The 17,349-nt window shown below is 51.3% G+C and overlaps 1 protein-coding gene across 3 annotated transcripts in view; it reads left to right on the top strand.

Moving 5' to 3' along the window:
- WHRN (whirlin) overlaps positions 1-17,349 on the top strand; it is a 103,723-nt gene that overhangs the window by 72,246 nt on the left and 14,128 nt on the right. For 2 of the 3 annotated variants that reach the window (XM_010370494.2, XM_010370493.2), the window contains exons 4-7: positions 6,282-6,484; positions 7,762-7,798; positions 8,238-8,450; positions 9,262-9,471. In XM_010370494.2, the coding sequence (XP_010368796.2) occupies positions 6,282-6,484; positions 7,762-7,798; positions 8,238-8,450; positions 9,262-9,471 (663 nt within the window). The remainder of the gene's footprint in view (positions 1-6,281; positions 6,485-7,761; positions 7,799-8,237; positions 8,451-9,261; positions 9,472-17,349) is intronic. The other variant, XM_030920260.1, reaches the window with a different exon arrangement.

The following is a 17,349-nucleotide window of genomic DNA, read 5'->3' as shown; positions in this document are numbered from 1 at the left end:
AAGTGTTGGCAATACACTGGGGAATGTATTAACTCATTTATCAACCAGGTACTGATGTTATCTCCATTTTCCAGAGGAGGTAACTGAGGCACAGAGAAGTGAAGTCAATTACCGAAGGTCACACAGTGAGTAAGTGGCAGAGTGTAGAATTAGTCAGAGACTCCTGGATCTGTGCTCAGAAACACACACCAGATGGCCACTGGTGTACTTTGCGCAACACACTAGCTGTTAGTGGTCTTGTTCCCATTTTGGGAAGGAAGGCTTAGAACAATGAAATTATTTTCCTCAGGTCTCTTAGAGACTAAGAGGGGACTGTTAACCCAGCGAGGTCCACTGAGTATTTCTCCTGTTCCAAGGGCCTCCTCTCCTCCTGGGGCTCCTGCGCCTGCCCCAGACCTAAGGGAAGTGAATTCTCTGCTTCCTGGTGGTTGGCCAATTTCAGGGAAATCGGTATCCTGTCCTTATCGAAGCCCCACCGTGCTCTTCTCAGAGCGTCTGAACATGAGCCAGTCGCTCAGTGGGCTGTGGATGATGGAGGAGTCTTTCCTCTGCCTTAAAATGAAGGGCATTCCGTGGTCCACCCTTCGCTCCTCCATCAGTGGTGACAAATAGGATGCCCATGGTGACAAATAAAATAAAGCTGCCTTTATTCGTTTATCCTTCCGTGTCCTCCTCATCAGTGCCCTGCAAGCAAGCTGAGCAATATTAGACACTCGATCACACTTGGCACCTGTCTCTCCTATCTCCAGCGCATCCTGTCCCAGTGAGCTCTGGTGGAGGGATGTGAGTGTTTCCACGGTTTGTCCCAGGGTCTGGGTTTTGCCGTTGCCTCGTTTTGTGGCCCTAGACACGTCCCTGTCCTTTCTGGGCCTCAGTCTCTGCATCTATAAGAGACACCTTGGAAGGCCCCAATGGATACAGCATCTTTGCCTCTATTTTCTGCTTCATTTTCCTGTGCAGTCTAACTCTGAGTTGGCTTCGGTGGGTAGGAAAAAACCACATTGCAATGAACAAACAAACAGAGCTCTTAGTTTTCTTTGGGAAAGAGTGAGAGTAAGATCTTTAAACATGCTGCCTCCAAATTCACATCACACCAACCAAAGGGAAAGGGGAAGCAAACAGAAGTGACACCAAGAGAGGAGGAAGGCCAGGTTCCCCCATCCGTTCACCGTTTCCTAAGCATCTCCCGCATGCCAGTGCTGTGCTGGGATGAAGGTGGCATAGGGTGGTAGGAAGAAGATGAGAAGATTGGGCTCAAAGACTGGTTCATTTGTTTACTTCCAGTACGACCAGTGACCTTGAGCAAGTCACTCAACATTTCTGAACCTGTCTCCTCCATTTGGAAGAGAAGCACATGAGAAGCCATGGAAAGCCTCACATGTCTCAGGCTCTGTACAGGGTGGTCCCATTTGATTCTCACAGCTACCTGGGAACTGGTGGTAGTATCATGCCTATCTTACAGATGACAAAACTGAGACTCAGGTTGTACTTGAGAGCTGTGTGGGGCCACTCAGCTGCTATGTCATGGTTGCCTGGCTTTAAAACTAGAGGCTGCAGTGTAGAGATGGGACTCCATCTCTGCACTGGCCACATGGGATGACACTAGGACACTAGCAGCAGGGAAGACACCAGACTTGGTTGAAAATAGTTTGTGGACTCTATATCACAGTGAGTGTGTAGACAGGGCTCCTAGACCTGGGGAGGCTTTCCAACAAGTAGAGGAAAAGGGAGAGAGCTGGACACAGAGAAATGAGAGCCACTCAAAACCAACTCAGATGCTGCAGAGAGCCCCGTGGAGACCCTGAAGCCGGTCCCACCTAGCACTTTGGTTTGAACACAGGCTCTGGAGGAAGAAGAGACAGGAGAGGATTGAAAAGAGATTGGGAAGATGGGCTTACATGCCCCTAATACATCAGGGTTTCCCAAGTGTGACTCCCATTTCACAGCCATTCCCTAGCCAGATTGCACAGGAATCCATGCTGCCTCTTCAAATCTGGTAGGGAGGTATTTACTTAACGGGCATGAGGATAATATGACTAGCACAGCCAACCTGGGATTTCATGCTTATTAACGCCTAGGATGAGGCTGAAGTAAGTGGGATGCTGGGTAATTCCAGGACTCAGGTTGCATAAGTGCCAGGTGCCAGGCTCAGGGTGAGGGAAGTGACCTAAGTTTGGAAGCCACAACACTAAATCAGCCCCCTCAAGAGCCACAGGCCCCAGAGGTGACTGATAACTCCACCCCAGGGTGGCTAGATTTTCAGTAATAAAAATACAGGATGCTCATTTAAATTTGAGTGCAGATAAACAATGAATAAAATGTTTTCAGTATATATATGCCCTATGCAATATTTGGGACATACATATATTTTTAAAGCATTTGTTTATCTGAAATTCAAGTTTAACTGGGCATACTATATTTTATCCGGCAATCTTCCCCCAGCCTCATAGAAGGCCAGGTCGATGCTCATGGAATTGAGTTGTCACCTCCCCTCACTGCCCTCCTGGCCTGGACCCATAGGAAGAGGCTTACATACAGAAGGATGCCCTTACATAGCTGGTCTCTTGGATGCCAGTTCCTTTAATTAAACTGCAGGGATGAAATAAAGTATGTTAAAGGGAAGATTAAAATTGATTCCCTTAGCGCAATGAAAGCGAAAGCTATTGAGCGGGATACTTAAGGAAACAAAGCACTTCCGCGATGAAGAGTGCAGCCAGCTCCAGCTCAGAGCAGCAGGTGGAAGTGGAGAAGATTCCTGCCCGGCAGAGATGAGAGGTGGAGCTGCCACATGGGGAGGTGGTTTAGCAAGTTGGGTGCCAGGGAGCCCAGCAGGAACGAGTTTCGCCTCACTCTCAGTGAGGTCTGAGTACCTGGGAGAGCTGCACAGCTCTGCCTCTTAGCATCAGATAAAGCCAGCTGGGAGAGAGAGGAGAGGAGGGAGTTGCAGAGGTGAGATAGGGATGGGGAGTATCCACACCTGCATGCATAAGCGCTGACTGAGTGCTTGCTGGGTACCAAGCCCTGAGCCAGGTGTTGGGTCTTGTCTCAAGCTCTTTACGGGGAGACCAACCGGGGTTGCCTAAGTTCTCAAGGGCCCTGGCTTCTCAACCAGGGAGCTCAGAGACATAGAAAGGGAGAAAGAGAATTGCAGATATTGCTGGGGACATTGTGAAAGCATGTGGCATTGAGATGCTGCTGACTATAGATATTTGGAGAAGGACAATCCTGGGCTAGGACTCCCTTTTTACTCCCAACGAAAGTGAGGCACAAAAGCTATTGTGGGTTTTGTGGGGCCTTGTGGTAGAGTTAGGATTTGAACCCAGGTCTGATTGTCTTTGAAACCCTTAATCATAGTGCTTTGCTTTGCTTCCTCCTAGATTGTGAGCGGTCATGGGAGGTGTTTAAGCAGGGACAGATGTCATCAAAACAAAAAGTTGATGAAATTAATCTGACACTGGTGGGGCGCGGTGGCTCACGCCTGTAATCCCAGCACTTTGGGAGGCCAAACCAGGTGGATCGCCTGAGCTCAGGAGTTTGAGACCAGTCTGGGCAACATGGCAAAACCCCGTCTCTGCTAAAATACAAAAAGTTAGCTGGGCATGGTGGTGTGCGCCTGTAGTCCCAGCTACTCAGGAAGCTGAGGCAGGAGAATTGCTTGAACCCAGGACGTGGAGGTTGCAGTGAGCCGAGACTGCGCCACTGCACTCCAGCCTGGCAACAGAGGGAGACTCAGTCTCCAAGAAAAAAAAAAAAAGGAAATTAATCTGGTACTATGTCTGTGGCCACTTTAGATGTAAATCTAAACAATGAGGAGGATGCCAGCTCGGGAACGTGGGAGGGAGCAGGTAGGAACCCAGGTCAGGGGGCTGATGGGGGTGGAGGATGGGGTTTGCTGAAGGATCTGCTCAGGGGGGTAAAGGCAGAGTTGATGATGGGATGAAGTTTTCAGATCTGGCTGCTACAGGCAGGGAAAGGATGACAGCGCAGTAACTTTGGACACACCGAATTTGAAGCGATATCACATGGTCCCCAAACGGCGCTCTGGGCAGCAGCCCAGTAGTAGAAAGCAGAGGGGCCTTGGGGCTGGCCTGACCTGGGTGTGCAAATCAGCACTCCTTTTCAGTGGCACTGTGACCACAAACTTTGTGCTTAACCTTTCTGAGCCTCAGTTTCCTCTCTAGTGAAATGGAGAGCCATGATACCTACTGTATAGGATGTTGGTGATAAGGAGAAAACACATAAAGAGACAAAGATGGCTGGTGTAATGTACATCTCTGAGCTGCAGCAGAGATGGTCCTAGAGTTGGAATGGACGGAAATGTGTGTCTTTTTATTAATCTGATTTTTTTTTTTAAGAGTCTTGCTCTGTCACCCAGCCAGGCTGGAGTGCAGTGGCACAATGTCGGCTCACTGCAGTCTCTGCCTCCGAGGTTCAAGCGATCCTCCCGTCTCGGCCTCCCGAGCAGCTGGGACTACAGGTGCACCACCTCACTGGGCTAATGTTTGTACTTTCAGTAGAGACGGCATTTTGCCATATTGGCCAGGCTGGTCTCGAACTCCTGACCTCAGGTGATCTGCCCACCTCAGCCTCCCAAAGTGCTGGAATTACAGGCATGAGCCGCAATGCCCGGCCTCATCTGATGATCTTTTTAATTGGATTCCTACTGTGTGCTGGGTCCTGGGGTGACAGTGTGGAGAGGCTGAGGGGAAACTGGGTCATCACACAAAGCTGAGCTCACCCTTGATCATGAGCTAAATGGAACAGGAGCAGGTTATCCTGCTCAGTGCAAGCCTCCCAGCGCACAGTAGGCATGCAGTAAGTGGTAGTGAATGCTTGAAATGCAGCACAGACGCCACTCTGTTAGGGTCAGGGAGGCAGAGGCAGCAAGCCTCCCCTGAGCATGTCAAAGCCGGTGCACAGGGGAGAGGTAAAGTCCATCTTTGTAACCACTTTCTGTACTGGAAACTCCCAACTGGGGTCAGGCATTCAAGAAAAGGCAGGGAACTGGGGAGCAGGGTTTTGATTTTCAGCTTTGTCACCCCATCTTCTTTTCTCCCAAGCTCGCATTTGTCTTACCTTTTCCAAATCTTTGAAAAATGCTGGGTAAACCTAGGGGAGTTGATTATGTGCTCTCAGCAGGCCAGGAAACTGAGGAGAGGGAAAAACAGCCAAGAATAACCAGCATTATGAGGCTGCCCTTCAAGGCCTCCGTAGCACGTGACCCTGGGCAGCCCTTTCCCATCCTGGGACCTCGGCTGACCCATTTGTGAAAGGAACCCCGAGTTTAAAGGTGCGGTCCCGTCATACCCTGCAGCATCTTCCCTTTCAGCCCCTTCTATTTTTGTCACATATTTGTTTTTATTGGAAGGTTAGTTTTATTTTTGCCTCTATTTTTAAATTCCTTCATTAAAAGTAATTTTTTTAAGAGAGAGGATCTTGCTCAGTTGTCCAGGCTGGAGTATGGCGGTGCAATCAGAGTTCACAGCAGCCTCAAACTCCTGGACTCAAGCGATCCTCCTGCCTCAGACTCCTGAGTAGCTAAGGACTACAGGCACACACCACTGTGCCTCGCTATTATTATTATTTTTAATAATAATAATAGTCTCACTATTGCCCAGACTGGTCTGCAACTACTGGGCTTAAGCAGTCCTCCCACCTCATTCTTCCAAAGCTCTGGGATTACAGGCATGAGCCACTGTACCTGCCAGAAATATTTTTTTTAATTACAAAATAAAGCTGCCTCCTTGTAAGAATCTAAGCCATATGTACTGCTTTAACAGAAAGCTAGTTTTCTCATTTATTGCTGTTTCCTTTAGTAGATTAAAGTGTTGTTTACATTTTAAGGTAATATAAGAATGTGTGGTTGAGGTAAAAACCTCAACAATGTAAAAATGTAGGAGGAAAATTACGGATGTCCGCCTTCATGGCTTGCCTCATCCTACCCCAGCTTCACCCCCACCTTGGCCCTGAGATGACTGTTGTTTCTATAAGGGGACCCTTGGGAATGTCATCGTAGACCCACCCACCCCTCAAAGCCATTGCTGAGTCATGGGGATGTGCCCCCTTTTAATGACAAGAGCATGGACTCTGAGTCAGGATCCAGAAGGCCAGCACTGCTGTTGACTTGCTGTGTGAGCCTCGGGCATCCACACATCCTCTCTGATGCTGGATGACCTCCTTGGCAGGCTGGCCCAGAGGAGAACTGGGATCTGGGCTGTGAAGTCCCTAGCGTGAATCCTGCAAGCAGCCCAGGTGACTGTGTTGTGTGGTGGTCTTGGCAGGTTGGGGACCAGATTCTGGAAGTGAATGGGCGGAGCTTTCTCAACATCCTACACGACGAGGCGGTCAGGCTGCTTAAGTCATCTCGGCACCTCATCCTGACAGTGAAGGACGTCGGGAGGCTGCCCCACGCCCGCACCACTGTGGACGAGACCAAGTGGATCGCCAGTTCCCGGATCGGGGAGACCATGGCAAACTCGGCAGGGTCTGGCCACTCTGCTCGCTCCGATCTCCAGACCCCAGGGCCATTTCTGAAAGCCAGTGATAGCCACTTCCCATCCTTCCACCGCCCTGGCTCTCCTCTCAGCCCGCAGTCCCCACACTAGGGCCCTCCATTGGCAGGACATGACCTGGGCACATCGCTCTCCTCTCTTGGCCTCAGTTTCCTCACGGAAAGCTGAAATACACATCCAATTGTCTCATTCTTTATTTGTCCCCAGGCATATTACTTAACTCATTCTTCAGACCTTAATTGCTTTATCTAAAAAGTGGGGACCATAACCCTGCCCTCATCCCATATCTGTGCAAGTGAAAGAGAGGGAGGGAGAGGGAAAGAGAAAGATGCTTTGGGGTGTATTTGGCCAAAGGCCACCAGGCTGGATCCCATGAAGAAATCTGGGTGAGAGGGTCTTAAAGTCATAAACTAAGATCCAGTTGCCAGGTATCTGCATAGTTGCCAACAATGTAATGTGCCATCTTTTGATCTTCATCAGAAATCTTAGCCCGGTGGTCCCCTGGCCAAATACACCACAGATCCTCTCTCTCTCTCTCTCTCTCTCTCTCTCTCTCTCTCTCTCTCTCTCTCTCTCTCTCTCTCTCTCTCTCTCTCTTTCTCTCTCTCTCTCTCTCTCTCTCTCTCTGTCTCTGTGTGTGTGTGTGTGTATGTATGTGTGTCTCTGTGTGTGTGTGTCTCTGTGTGTGTGTGTCTCCCCCTTCCCTTCCTTTCACCTGATTAGTATTAAACATTTTTAAAGTTACCTGCCAACATCTATAAAGACACCAGGTTTTCTATTTAAAAAACTGGATTTCTGGATGCTTCTTAAAAATCAGGAAGTCTGGCAACCTGAGCCCACATGGGCTGGAGCTGAGCCGCACCTGCAAGTTGCATCTGGGATCTCCAGTTCACTGGCCCCTAAGCTCCTGAGGGTTGGCCTGACCCTGAGGTTGCCAGTCAATCACTCTTTCTTCCCTCCACTCCTTGTGTTACCTGCCTGGTCCTGCGGGGTTGGCAACGACTCAAGAGACCACCTTGGGTGGTGTTGGAGGTGCCGTCCACTCTGTTTGGGAGACTGGAAGCTGCCAGTCTGTCCGGAGTTTCATTTACCCCTGAGTAGCCCCCAGACTGAACTGGCAGCCAGTGGCAGCCACGATGTATGGTTCTCTCGAAGCTTTGCTCTTCCTGCCCCGAGTCACCCTGTCTCTTGCCCACGCCCATTTGGTCTGCTCAGATGCACAACTGGAGACATGTGTCTTTCCCCACAGGTTTCTTGGCGATCTCACAACAGAAGGAATAAATAAGGTAGGGCATCCTCTAAGGGGTATCCTCTGCTTCCTCACAGCTCCCTGAGTGAGGAGGTCTGGCCAGCCAGAGGGTGCCGAGTGGCTTACACTTCCTCATTCTGACTGGGCAGCCCCTTATCTGCCCACCCCCCATCCCACTTATCTATGACTGACTGCTAGGTTCTGGGCACCACCCCGGCACCAGGGTTGATGGCAGTGAACAGAGCAGACCAGGTCCCTGCCCTCATGCAGGTTATACTCAGCGAAGGAGGTGTAAAGACAAAACAAATTCTAATTAAGAAAGATAGTACTATCAAGGCAAGGTACTGGAGGTTATGAGCGAGAGTAACAAATGAGACACCACACTTAGATGGGATGGAAGGGCAGAGGGGAGTGGCATGGCCGCTCAGCTCTACAGCAGCTCAGAATTCCTGGGCTTCTGTCTTTCTGTCTTGCAGCCAGGATTTTACAAGGGCCCAGCCGGCTCCCAGGTGACCCTGAGCAGCCTGGGGAACCAGACACGCGTGCTGCTGGAGGAGCAGGCTCGGCACCTGCTGAACGAGCAGGAGCGCGCCACCATGGCCTACTACCTGGATGAGTACCGTGGCGGCAGCGTCTCCGTGGAGGCCCTCGTCATGGCCCTGTTCGAGCTGCTCAACACCCATGCCAAGGTGACCCGCACCATGCCTCCCAACTGGCTTCAGCGTTTCTAGGGCTCTGCATCCTGCCCTGCCCCCGCTCCTTTGCTGAGAACCTACAAGGGGTCAGGCCTGAACTGAACCCTGGGCAGAGACCTGGGACGGAGGCAGCCTCCCACCCCTGGGAAGCTCACAGACTCCTGGGGGAAACAGACATTTAAAGTGCCCTGTGATTGGGGCCCTGTCTCAGTGGCTTCCAACGCTGAGTGCATAGAGTCACCTGGATTGCTCTTAAAAGCAATGCTCGGGCCCCATCCTAGGCTGGTTAACACCTCATATCTTGGGATGGGAGCCAGCCGTCAGTCATCTTCACAAGCCCTCCAGGTGACTGTGCTGTGCCACCAGCTTTGAGAACGCTGCTCCAAGCTGTTTGAGGTCCAGAAACTGTACAAAGGAAGAGGTGGTGAAATCCACTGGGAGGGGTTATGTTTCGGAAGACTTAACAGAGGAAATAGGATTTGGAGATGAGTATTGGAAAGGGTATTCTGGGTGGAAGGGACGGACAGCCAGAGGCTTCGTAGCTTGAAATATTATAGTGTGTCCAGGGAGTCACAGCCACGTGTGCTTGCCGAGAAGGTGACAGGGAAGTAGGAGTCAGATGATGTTAGGCCCGGTGTCCAGGTGACAGTGTTTGGCCTTTCTCTTGAGAGCACTGGGGAGCCAGACAGTTAAGGAGGGGAGGCAGGGTCAAGTTTGCATGCCAGTCCTTTGGGGGTAAGCAGGACCCCTGTTCCACCTTCTGGTAGCGCTGCCTGCTGAGTGCCCCTTTTGTCCCTGCCTCCAGTTCTCACTCCTCTCTGAGGTGAGAGGCACCATTTCCCCGCAAGACCTAGAACGCTTCGACCACCTGGTGCTGAGGCGTGAGATTGAGTCCATGAAGGCGCGGCAGCCCCCAGGCCCCGGGGCTGGGGACACCTACTCCATGGTCTCCTACAGTGACACGGGTTCATCCACAGGCAGCCATGGCACCTCCACCACCGTCAGCTCGGCCAGGGTGAGCTTCCCCTGCCTTGATCCTGGCTTAGTAGCCAGGGCAGAGTTAAGATGCTGGCTTTGGAGTGAGACCAGCTTGAGTTCGAATCCCAGCACCACCACTTACCAGCTGTGTGCCTTGCCTCTCTGAGCCTCAGTTTCTTCATCTGTAAAAACCTAATAGTTGTTGAATGTCTACTGCATGCCAGGCATGGGCTCTCGGGGACAACAGGTGGACAGGAGAGATGTGGCCCTGTCTCCTGGGGCTTGCAGTCTGGGAAGCTGGGGAAGAAAGGTGAAAAAAAAAAGTAGGTAATTAGGCAAATAGAAAAAGATCATTAGAATCCTTGGGAATGCCTCTGGCATGGTGCCCACTCCCACTGGGCACTCAGTAGATGGTAGTGGGCGTGGTAACTTGGACTGTGATTTTTCTTTTCCTCAAGAGGCCACCCTTTTGTCTCTGGAGCCCAAGCCCAGCTTCACTTTTTTTTTTTTTCTGAGATGGCGTCTTGCTCTGTCACATAGGCTGGAGTGCAGGGGCGCAATCTTGGCTCACTGCAACCTCCACCTCCCCAGGTCAAGCAATTCTCCTGCTTCAGCCTCTTGAATAGCTGGGATTACAGGTGCCTACCACCACGACCAGCTAATTTTTGTATTTTTTGGTAGAGATGGGGTTTTGCCATGTTGGCCAGGCTGGTCTCGAACTGCTGACAACAGGAGATCCGCCCACCTCGGCCTCCGAAAGTGCTGGGATTACAGGTGTGAGCCACTGTGCCTGGCCCCAGTGTGACTTCCTTGTAGACTCACCAGCCCCCTAGCAAAGCATCTGGCCATCTCGGTATGGTTCTGCCCCCTGGATGCCTGGAGGCAAATGAATCCCAGGAAGCCTTTGCAAGGAAGGGGCAGGAGGATATGCCTTGTTACCTGTCTTGGGAAACAACTGGTTATTAAGGTCCATGCAGTGGAAGAGTCGGGGCTGGAGGTCAGGAGAGCTGGCTTGACCCCATACTCTCCTCTGTGCCCTTGTTTCCTCACCTTGAGGTCATTCATCACCACTCTTCTATGGAAAGGGAGTGGGGAGAGTAATGTTTCTTAAGCAGGCAGTTGCTCCCAGATGCTGAACTGAGAGCTCTTTCTGGAGGAATCTCAGACTGGAGGCAGATACAGTGTTAGCTGTCTTGTTAAATGGGAGAGTAGAAGCTCAGAGGTGTGCAGTGATGGCCATGGTTGCAGACACCGGTGGTTAATGAGTGAGGATGAGCTTGCAGCCACCAGGAAATGGCCCAGGAGCATGCACCCCTCTCTTTTGCAAACTCGAACTCCTAGTGTGACTTTTCTTTAGCCCTGGGGTTCTAGGTTTCTGAAGGTGATTCCTTTATACTCTTTTACCTCTATCCTTCCCATCCTGAGTTACCATCATTTCCAAGGGTGCTCATTTCTTTCCTGGGATATCCCCACAAGTTGCCCTGCATTCCTCTAGGGCTGGACATGGCTGCAGCAGAGGCAGTTTCATGTTCTGGGACAAGCAGATCTCTTCTGGGGCAGGGAAGAGGCTGTCCTTCACCCCAGGCTCTGAGCACATACTTTGATATGGCATTTGGGTGAGGATCTGGTTTAAGGGTGCAGGTCCTTGGCCTGATGACTGTTTCTGTCTAAGATGGGCTCCACTGAGATTGGCCTTGATAATGTTCAGGCCTCAGCAGCCATGAGCCATTGCTCTGAAACCTGAGAAACTGCAGACTGTGCTTCCGCAATGGTCCATTTAGAATCAGAGATGAAATATCCAGTGAGTGGGGTGGGATGTGTTTCGGTCTGGGAGGTAAGAGGTCTAGGTTTGAGCCCCAGCCTCTCTGGTCTTCAGTTTCTGCATGGATAAAATGGCCTGGGGTCCTTGCTGGTTCTGACTACAGCAGCCTGAAGCCCTGAGGGCAAATCAGGCTGGAGTGCCAGGAGTCGGGTGACTATCTTGCCTGGCAAGGGCTCTAGGCAGGGGTCAGGAGCCCCCAGCTCGGCACTGGCCCACAGCGACCTTGTCCCAGCTCTGGGGGCTCTCCCCTACCTGAGAAGCACCATCTGGGGCCAGTCCAGATCCCAGCTGTGGAAGTTGGCCCTGCTCTGCCAGAGGGGCTCTCACTGCAAGTTGGGGCACCCTGGGGAAGGCAGACCGCAGAAAGGCCATAGGATGGTTTTATACAGAGAGTTTTTGGGGACAGATGAAAAGGGTGGTCCTGAAGGTTTTCCCCAAGTTTCTGAGGTGGGAACGACTCAGAATTTGTGACTGTGAAAGTCCATGGCCTACCACGTGGCACATGCATGTCAGGATCAGGACTCACCTAGACCAGGATGAGCTCCTGGAGGTGATGCGAAGAGAAAACTGTGCAAGCAGGAAAGGCAGCGTGGAAAGGGCACTTGAGCTCGCGGTGCCTTGGTTTCCTCTTTTGCAGAGGGGCAGTGATACTACTACCCCCAGCTTGTGGGGAGGATTAAATGAGAGGATGCCCATGGGTCCAGGGTGAGTAACCTGCTAGTACCAGCATCCCAGAAATGCTGGCCACACCCCGAGGGCAGGTGAAGCCTCGGTTCTTTCGGACCCAGCCCCACCTGGCCGGGGAAAACTACCTGGAGATGGTACCCAGGGCCTTGGGGACCCGTGGAGGCTCTGGAAGGTGCGAGGCAGAGGGGCTGCCACTGCCCCTCTGACCTTCATCCCACCCAGGTACCCTCCACATGCACAGCCCAGAGCTGCCTTCCACAGATTCAGCTTCTCTGACATCACAGGGCTTGGGCCTCCCTAAAGTCCAGGCCCTCTCCAACAGAGGCTTCCAAACAGGGCCCTCCTTGAAGCTCCGCCTTTCATTAGCAGGTGTGACCCCACACAATTCACTTCCCTTCTCTGAGCTTGTCTTTCTATCTGGGAATAGGGATCCCAGCCCCGCCCCAAAGTAAATGACTGTCTCCTGAAGGCCCTTTAGCAGGGACAAATGTCATTTCTTCAGAACAGTGGGGTCTCCCCTGTTTCCTTCAAGGAGGCAGGCAGAATGAAGAGGTGCTGGTCATGGCGGTGGGGTCTTTCCCTCCCCTCTCTCCTGTATTCCTCCCCAAAGCATTCAAGGTAAATAGAAAAGGGGTTTGGAGAATGTGTGGATTTTGCATGTGTGTGTACACGTGTGTGTTTGGGGAAGGGGTTGTTGTTGTTGCTGCACCCACCCATTCCCTAATATTTATTTGATGTATCTTTTCTTTTTGCCTTTTGCTCATCCTTCCTCCCCAGGAGCGGCTGCTGTGGCTTATAGACCTGATGGAGGTACCGTCCTTCCTGCCAGTGGGGACTGTGGGAGTCCCTTAGCCAGGGGCCGGGGTAGGGGGCTATGGCCTTTTCTGCCACCCCCGTATGTCTGCACCCAGTCCTGGTGGGGACCAGGGGTTCTTATTGGTGCTGACTGTATTTCCAGGTCACCAATTCATCAGGTTTCCTGGGCTCTGGAGTGAGAATCTCCTCCATTCAAATCCCAGCACTGCCACTTTCTTGCTGTAAGACCTCAGGAAGTGGTTTCACCTCTCTGAGCTCAGTTTTAGGATCTGTAAAATGAGGATGGTAATTTCTGTGCCGTGATGTTGAGAGACTCCTTGGCCTTTGCATATGCCACATTCTTTCTGTCTGGAATGTTCTTCTCCCCACTTCATATGACCTGACTGTCTCCTATGTGTGCTTCAGCCCTCAGCTCAGAAGCTGCCTCTTCCAAGAAGACTTCCCTGATCCTCCCAAGGGGAGTGACTTTCAGGCCAAGACTCCTCTTGCCCCCGGGGTTCCTTTGGTCACAGCTCTTGCCTCATTATGTCCTATTATAAAAGCCTGTACAGGGCCGGGTGCGGTGGCTCATGCCTATAACCCCAGCCCTTTGGGAGGCTGAGGTGGGTGGATCACGAGGTCAGGAGATCGAGACCATCCTGGCTAACATGGTGAAACCCCGTCTCTACTAAAAATACAAAAAAAAATTAGCCAGGCATGGTGGCGGGTGCCTGTAGCCCCAGCTACTCGGGAGGCTGAGGCAGGAGAATGGCGTGAACCTGGGAGGCGGACCTTGCAGTGAGCCGAGATCGCGCCACTACACTCCAGCCTGGGCAACTGAGCAAGACTCCGTCTCAGAAAAACAAACAAACAAACAAATAAAAACCTGTACAGGTTTCCAAGTTACCCACTGTGACTGCTGACTGCTTAAGGGCAGCAACCACATGTGCAGTTACTGTTGATTCCCTATCCCTAGTGCTCAGCACAGACCCGAGCCCATAGTTTGGGCCTTTATTAATAACAATAGTAGCTGAGATTTGTTGGGTGTTCTTTATGGTACTGTGGTAGGGCTTTCCATTCATATCTTCTTTGACTATCCCAGGAGCTAGGAGTTGTGAGTACTGCTGTGATCCCCATTTTACAAAGAAAACCAAAGCTCAGAGAGGAGAAGCAACTTGCCCAAGATTGCACAGCTAGTGAGTGATGGAGCTAGAATTTGAACCCAGGCCTGCTCGACTCTGAGCTCTGTTGTTATCCCTGCCATCTGGCTGTGATTCTTCCCTGAAGGATCTCACCAGCTCCCTGTTAAGCATCATCTCATCATCTGTCTGCCTCTCTCCTCCCTTCCTCCTCCTTGTCCTTCCTTTCTGTTAACAAATATTGAGCACTTGCTGTGTGCTATGTACAGTTGGAGGTGCTGGGGTTACAGTGGTGAACACCAAAGAAATCCTTTCCACGATGGAGTTTAGCAGAGAGCAGGAATGCCAGGCAATACAAAGGATATAGATAACTAAAATACACAGTAAGCTAAATGATGACAAGTGCTAGAGAGAAAAATAAAGCAGGTAAGGGGGACTGGAGAGGGGTGGGGTGGTTAAGAAGTGAGCCTTGAGTCAAGACCTGCAGGTAGTGAGGGAGAGAGCCATGCCCACATCTGGGAGAAGAGCATTTCCAACAGAAGCAGCTGCATGTGCAAAGGCCCTGAGGTAAGAGTATGCCTGGAGTGTCAGAGAATTCCAGGTGGCCAATAAGGCCAGAGCAGAGGGAGTACAGAGTACAGGGGCAGATGTGCTGAGGGCTTTGACTTTGACTCTGAGTGAGATGGGAGCCCTTGGCAGGTAAGAGCAGGAAACTGATGTGGTCTGACTTCGATTTAACAGGATCCCCCTGATTATTGAGAATAGATAAGAGCGGGTTTTGTACCAAGGTGAACTGGTTCATTCCCAGGAACCAGCCACACCCAGAGGTCTGTGGGCCAAGAAGGGCCTGGGAAGGTCATGTAGCCTGAGGTGCTAAAGATGTGGTGACGGGTTCTGGAGGCACCAACTCCTCCTGTGGCCGGGTCAGCCCCTGCCCTGTTGTCTCCTGGGAACCCCTCTTCTCCCCACCCCCACACGCAGCAGGCCTCAGATTGGAGGCCCTGCCTTTTGTTCACCTTTCCTCCTCAGGAGTGGCTGCTGTGGTTTATAGACCCGATGGAGGTACCACCCTTCCTGCCTGTGGGGACTGTGGGAGTCCCTTAGCCATGCACACCCATGTTGGCTACATATGTGGCCACAGGACAGAAACCTCCTCCACCTGGAAGCCCTCCTGCAGAGTGCACAGGGCACTGGGATCCATCCTAGGAGTCTAGACCCCCACACCTGTACTCCATTCTGTCTCTCCCAGGCAGTGTGCTCTCAAGAAAGCCCCTCACTCACTCTTGGCTTCAGTCTCCCCATCTGTATAACCACGGCAGACCCCCATGGCTCCTCCAATTCTGAGAGGCTTCTCCGCATCAGGAGGTGCTGGAAAATATTTGGGAGAGGCACAGCAGGGAATGGCAGCTCTGTGTTCCCACCTCTTCTGTGTGTATTTGAACAAGGACTGCAGCATTCCTCAAGAGAGAGAAAGAGCTGGAAATAATCATCTTTATTCACCACTAAGTGCCACTCTGTGGTCTACAACACCACAAATTAGTAAGCTTTTGCTGCAGTAATGCTGAGTAATAACCCCCAAATGTGGACAACAATCCAAACATAACATGGCCAAAATCCCTTCCTGCATGGAGCTCACACACTTCTCATATCTCCGCTAAATCACTTGTCACGTTGCTTTAACCTCTTCATGGGTTTCCCTTGCCCGGTAAACAGGGAGAGCTGGTGCAAAATGGAGGCCCAGTAAGTGTGCAGCAGAAACTGGAAGGAACCCACACACTCCCCGGCCACCTGCAGGATTATCTTCCATCATGCGGCCTTCTAAACATTCTCCTCCCACATTATAGGAAAATGTTGTTTGTTCTAGTGTTCACATGGGCAAAGTGACATCAGCTGGCTGGCTATCGATGACCGATATGCCCCAGACACTGGCCCCAAATGGAGCCAGTTTCCATTTAGCCTGAATTCCTCGGATCATGCTGTGTGATTATTGAACCCAGGTTAAATGTGGCTCATTCTGCAGCCATTTCCCCTCAAAGCAGACACAGTCAATCAAAGGAAATCAGATCCAGCTTTCCCCGTTCACAAACGGTGTTGATTTTCCATTTGTCTAATAGAAAGCCAGCCCTGAGCATTTTTTGCTGCCTTCACACAATATCATTTCCCCCCATAAAGATGTTGGCCGGGAGAGCAGAGTGAAAGAAGAAAGGCCTGCCTGTTATTTCTTGAATTCTTCATCTAGTCACAGCATGCCTGTGACAGAGGGGCTTAATTGCACAGATTTTGGGATCCCACCAGCTGGGTTCTGCTCTCCAGACTAGTTGCTTTGTCACCTTGGGCAGGTGACCTGTGTCTTCTGGGCCTCCGCTTCTGCATCTGTACAGTGGGCTGATAAGGCCAGCTGTCTGTGGGTTGTTGGGAAGATTCAGTGAGATCAGGAGTGGATATGCGGGTGTGGAGTGTGGACAGCCCATTCTATTTCTACTCCAAATGTTGGAAAAGGGCCCTGTATTAGTCTGTTCTCACAGTGCTGTAAGAAACTACCTGAGACTGGGAAATTTATGAAGAAAAGGGGTTTAATTGACTCAGTTCTATAGGCTGTACAGGAAGCATGGCTGAGGAGGCCTCGGGAAACTTATAATCATGGTGGAAAGTGAAGGGGAAGCAGGCACATCTAACATGGCTGGAGGAGGAGGAAGAGAAGGGGGAAGTCCTACACACTTAAGCAACCAGATCACATGAGATCTCACTTGCCATCACGAGAACAGCAAAAGGGAAATCCGCCCCCATGATCCAATCACCTCCCACCAGGTTCCTTCCCCAATACTGGGGGAGGATTACAATTCAACATGAGATTTGGGTGAGGATATAGAGCCAAACCATTTCAGGCACTGCACAGCATTATAGAGAAAAGGGGATTGGAGAGGTAAAGGCCAGCCTTGTACTCATGGAGCAAATGCCCTCGAGGTCAGGAGGCAGCAGCTGGGATTTGCCCTGGACTTGACCTCAGGCTTTTTCCACCTGGATTTGAGTTTTTGCTCCAGCCCTGTTATATGCCTGGAAGGAGGCTCCCAGCACCTGCCCAAGGATGCTGGGGACAGGATCCCTGCCCCTGAAGGCTTTACTGTCCTTCTTCCCTTCTCTTGTCCCCCAAAAAGAAGGCGAACAGGGGGCAGTGGGTTTTGCTGTCAGCACTTCACTGCATTGGCCTCCTTCTGTGGCCTCTGTGCCTCCCTCCTTGTCTGCAGCACAGTGAGCTGGGAGAAGCTCAGGCCTGTCTCAGGCCCCTGCAGCTACAGGGACTCCCTCACTGTCAAGCCAGCTTTTTTTCAGAAACAAGTAGAAAATTCTCAAAGGGCCTATTTCTCCTCGTGCATCCTGACCTAGGTCCAACCTGGATGGTTTAGAGAATCCTCCTCCATCCATGAGCGGAATGAGAGAGGAACTCCATTTATCCCTTCACTCATGCATTCAG

This window comes from Rhinopithecus roxellana, chromosome 16, assembly GCF_007565055.1.
Source record: "Rhinopithecus roxellana isolate Shanxi Qingling chromosome 16, ASM756505v1, whole genome shotgun sequence".
In the NCBI taxonomy this organism is placed as follows: domain Eukaryota; kingdom Metazoa; phylum Chordata; class Mammalia; order Primates; family Cercopithecidae; genus Rhinopithecus; species Rhinopithecus roxellana.
The sequence above is the reverse complement of the archived record's forward strand: the minus strand, read 5'-3'. Positions and strand labels throughout refer to the sequence as shown.